The sequence below is a fragment of the Chanos chanos genome, chromosome 9 (assembly GCF_902362185.1).
Source record: "Chanos chanos chromosome 9, fChaCha1.1, whole genome shotgun sequence".
Taxonomy (NCBI): Eukaryota; Metazoa; Chordata; class Actinopteri; order Gonorynchiformes; family Chanidae; genus Chanos; species Chanos chanos.
Window position 1 is genome coordinate 9,885,957 of NC_044503.1, and position 5,027 is coordinate 9,890,983.

Sequence of the window (5,027 nt, forward strand, 5' to 3'; positions counted from 1 at the left end):
TGCATTTGTATTACAGAAGGAGCATAAAAAGCCACTGCTATTATGAGCAATAATATGCAACCACCTAAGCACCCCACAGCTGCACTGTGTATAGTCAGAGGTTTATTATACCTGAATCTAGGACTCCAGGGTGCATACTCTCCGTTTTGTGTGAACAAGCAGGTTTTTTTTCTTAATTTATTTTCCACTTTGAAATTGTACAGAACAACAGCTTATTGTATGAGAATGAGAATTGCTGTTTGTGAAGTCCATACTCCTGTTGCTTTTTATTGCACTGAAAACCTTTACTAATTTACGACTTCTCTGTACTACATTGGCTCTATACTACACTGACACTGAGACCAACTGCTCAAGCTGTAGAACTTTACTGTAATGATAGCTTACCAGTTCATGTAAATGATGTGTTTGTGTGCCTACATTCTCGCTGTATGTAATGTTACTGGTTACTGTATGTCTTTGTATCTAAACTTAATCTCTCTCTCTCTCTCACTCCCCCCACCAGTTTATCAAACAACCTGTTTATAGTTTTTTTTCATAGTAGATCCAGAACCTTTATGTTATACGTGTTTGTTATGAACACTGGGTGGAAACTCAGTGAGCACTGATGTTATGTGATAGCCGTTAAATAGTGTATGTATGTGTGTGTCCCTGTGTGTGTATGTGTGTGTGCGTGTGTATGTGTGTGCGCGTGCGTGCGTCCTCGTGTGTTTGTGCATGTGCATGCATGTGTATGTGTGTATGTGTGTGCGTGTGAGTGCGTCCTCGTGTGTTTGTGTGTGTGCATGCATGTGTGTGTGTGTATGTGTGCGCGTGCGTGCGTGCGTGTGTATGTGCGTGCGTGCATGTGTGTGTGCGTGTGCGTGCGTGTGCGTGCGTGTGTGTGCGTGTGTGTGTGTGTGTGTGTGTGCGTGTGTGCGTGCGTGTGTGTGTGTGTGTGTGTGTGTGTATGTGCGCGTGCGTGCGTGTGTGTATGTGCGTGCGTGCATGTGTGTGTGCGTGCGTGCGTGCGTGTGTGTGTGTGTGTGTGTGTTGGCAGGCTGGGATGCAGAGAGTGACTGGAAGGATGTGTTGTCTGGAGGGGAGAAACAGCGCATGGGCATGGCCAGGATGTTCTATCACAAGTGAGTCAACACTGACCGTAAGAACGCTCAAGTTTTACGGTTTTTATAACCGCACAGTAGCTCTTGGTGTGAAATAACATTCTTCCATAACTATGCCTTTTTCAGACCGAAGTATGCTCTCCTCGACGAATGCACCAGTGCTGTTAGTATAGATGTAGAAGGGAAAATTTTTGAAGCTGCCAAAGATGCTGGGATTGCTCTTCTGTCAATCACTCATCGCCCATCCCTGTGGTATGTTTTTCATTCCCTTTTCTGTTTGAAGGATCAGGAAATGAAAATATTTTGTTTGTTATTTCCTTTGCTTATGTCTGTGCTCTGTCAAAAACTAGCTTGGAAAAATAGGTTTTGGAGCATTTGTAAAATAAAAAACAACATACTGATCATTGCCGAATCTCAGTGAATAAAACCATATGACATTTTTTTCAAAAATTACTAACAAAAATTCCCCCCAGACTGTGTTTTCGCTCCAGTCAAAAGTCTGGCCATGTAGTTCATCAAGAACTCTGACACATCTTTTCATGCAGTGACCATGTGAGGGCGCTGCTACACATGTTCTCCTTAAGATCTGTGAGTGTGATGAGAGAGCTCCCTAGCCTTTGTCAGCACTTTTCAATAACTGGACTTCCATTTTGCTTGCTTTTCGAGCAGGAAGTACCACTCACACCTGCTGCAGTTTGACGGCGAGGGCGGCTGGCGCTTTGAAAAGCTAGACGCCTCCACGCGCCTCTCCCTGCAGGATGAGAAGATACGCCTAGAGACACAGCTCGCTGGAATTCCCAAGATGCAACAGCGTCTCACGGAGCTGTGCCGCATTCTGGGGGAAGACAGCTCCCTGCCAAACACGGCAGAGGGAGAGAGGGAGGGAACGGGGGAGCAGCAGCATCAGGAGAAGGAGGAGGAGGAAGAGGAGGAGGAGAAGAAGAAAGAGGATGTGGTGGTGGATGAACAGGGCAAAGGCCTCACGGAGTGATTTGTTGGACGACAAAAACACGAGGCCGGCCGCCTGTAATGTTTGTGTGTGGACGAATAGACCTCAGACATTTAATGTGTGATATAAAAAAAGAAAGAAAAAAAAAATATCAGATCAGGAGGATTTCAAAAGAACCATCAGAGGCCTTAGCTAGCTCTACAAAGATAGCGGTGCGACGTGTGTGTTTGACCGTGAGGGTTAACGGTCTGGGCTGTGTGAACTGGAGGAGGAGAGAGAGAGAGAGAGAGAGAGAGAGAGAGAGAGAGCGAGCGCTGCCAACTCTGCCAGGTGCTGCTGATGATGAAAGCACCCATGAAAGCTGTCTCTCCCCTGTTATGGCAATTCTCCACAGAATTTCAGCAAATCTGTGCTACGCATACTGCTCAGGGGGCACACAGGAGAGGGCTGCAGTTAGACAACTAACTCTAGTACTGTATCTCACCATCACGCGTGGCGTATTCTAACACTTTTCCTGACCTCTGTAGAATGATAACTTTATAGAGGTCACTACTGAGTGCTGTCGTTTTCACCATGTGCCATATTGTAGAGATGATTCACCGAAGAGAGGGCGTATTTTAACCACCTGATTAATAACCACCGCTGTAATTAACTTCAGATGTTTTATGAGAGCTTTATGGATATTTTGTGTATTGGCACAGAGTTTTAAGAGTGGAGTAATCACTCTTGAATGTTTTTCTTTTTTTCTTTTCTTTTTTTTTTTTTTTTTTTTTATGGTGGCACAATTTTATAGGATCGTAATTGCTGTAGAGGTCAATCATGCTACATTTTAGAATAACCTTTTAAAAATTATACCTTATACATGCCTTACGTTAACTGGCGCCTCCCGTTGACCGCGGATCCTCTCGACTTTCGTGGTTTCGTCAAGGATGTTCTGTTGAGCTGTCAGTGAGCACAAAACAAGGCTGAAGCTGAAGAGGTCTGCCGGAATCAAGCTGTTGCTTCCATTAATCTAAGGGCAGATGAGATTCCATTTATAATATCCACAAACATTCTTCCTGAATGTGTTCAATGTTTTGATGTACCAGTATGAGAGGATGTAAGCATGACAATACACAGACTCTCATAATAATGGTAAAATTATTCAAAGAATCTAACATTTTAGCTTTTCATAAAACAAGAGTCCTTTACTTTGGTTCTTTTATACGTTTCACAAGACAGTGTTTTTATGTGGACGGACTTTAAAGGGTCGATCAAGATTACAGTGAAATATAATTGTGGAGGAATTACTTCATTGCCTTGAATGGTGAAAACATTTCCCCTGTATTTCTGTTGCGTTGATTTTTAAGAATTTAACCATAGGCTATCCTGAAATATTTTATGTGATATTTTGCACAAATAAATTTATAATCTTAATTATGATATAATCTTTCAGTTTAGGGAGTTAGTCTTTGAATAATGGAACATGTGCTGTGTTTCCTGTTATATAACATCCTGCACGGAATTGCACAAGTGTCAAATCTATTTTGCTTGGTTTCAATCGGTTTGATATGCTGCACAAAACTTCGATAATTGTTTATGCAATGGATGGAAATTTTTATTAAACTTTTTGCAGGATGCATTAATTGTTCCAAAACCCAGTCAATGTTATTGATCATTTGAGGATAATAAGTCCTAAATGCATATAAATACCCTCAATACATATTTCCCGAACTACTGACAAGGAAATCTTTTTGCCTATTGTAAAATAAGTTGAACAATAACCTTACACCTCAGAAGAAGCCACGGGATCTTGATGAACGTTGAAATATAAGCAGTGAACATTTTGTCTTGTGTAAAGAATTTTCTGTTCAAATTTGTAGATGTATGGTCAATATTTCTCAAGCAATAATCCAGCCATATACTCCCAAGCGATGCAAAGAACGTCAGATTTAAGAATTGTTATTTACGATCCATACGAATACGAGGATATAGTAGTGTCGGTGTGCCTTAGGTCTCAGTGTGTTGCATTCCTCGCTTATCGTTAGTCTCGTTGCGGATGGCATTTCCGACCAAAGGGTGCCGCTACATACTCATAAAAAAGTGATTCTTACCGCTCCCTTTGACCATTCGTGAAATGATTCTCGACTGTGTAGAGCGTTTTTCCATATTCATGCCAATCCGAGTCCACGTGTTGCATTGTGGGTTTTGCGTCTTTATCGTACTCTGGGAAGTTGCAGCTTCACCAGCATAGCAACGCAGCGTAGGGGCGGGGGTGGACCTTATCCGACGGTCATCTGCTTCAATGTAAAAACCGAAGAATTTTTGTAAAACATTTTACTCCCTTTAAACTGATCAAACACGTTGTGAGTCCTGCTCGGTAAGTTTCACATCATGTCTTGTTACATTTTTAATCACAGTCGCTGAACAGTTTTCTTTTTAAATGAAGCGCTTGCTAAGTTGTCAGTCTACTGATTTCAGCAAGTAGCCTACAATTAACCTAAATGACCACTTACCGCAATGTAGGTTATCGAGTAGGCTACTCCGTCGAGGTTTCTTGACAAGTCGTACGGATAATTTCTGACGTAACTGTGTAAGATTTTATCGTCGGTTCTAAGTTATTCCTGCTGATTTAATTAAACGCGTAAAGGTGCTAATGGTAAATGTCATTTACAAGAAAGGGTCTGAAATTAGTAGTGAAGTTATACCGAGTATTTCAGGGCGATGCATGTTAATTTAAGGTAACTTTTCCCATTCGATGAATCAGTTCTTAACGCAGTTTGTTATTTCCAATTTATGTATTTTTTTCTTCTGTGTTAGACCTCATATTTCCGTAGAGTGTGAAGCCAAGTAGCTCGGTACGTGAAGCTGGTTGTGTGGTTTGTTCTTCGTGTTAACTTAAATACGGAATAGTTGGCATTCTTACACGCCCGGTGACTTGAACTGTTTTTACTAGCTTCAATTCACCCATTCACGACAGAATTGTATTTCTCGTGGAA

At 41.7% G+C, this 5,027-nt stretch overlaps 1 protein-coding gene across 2 annotated transcripts in view; it reads left to right on the forward strand.

Moving 5' to 3' along the window:
* The window catches only part of abcd1 (ATP-binding cassette, sub-family D (ALD), member 1), an 11,979-nt gene extending 9,196 nt beyond the window's left edge, over positions 1 to 2,783 (forward strand). For both annotated transcript variants that reach the window (XM_030784215.1, XM_030784216.1), the window contains exons 8-10: positions 1,037 to 1,121; positions 1,227 to 1,352; positions 1,770 to 2,783. In XM_030784215.1, coding sequence (XP_030640075.1) covers positions 1,037 to 1,121; positions 1,227 to 1,352; positions 1,770 to 2,091 — 533 coding nt within the window. In that variant the 3' untranslated portion in view covers positions 2,092 to 2,783. The remainder of the gene's footprint in view (positions 1 to 1,036; positions 1,122 to 1,226; positions 1,353 to 1,769) is intronic.
* Positions 2,784 to 5,027: the final 2,244 nt, after the last annotated feature.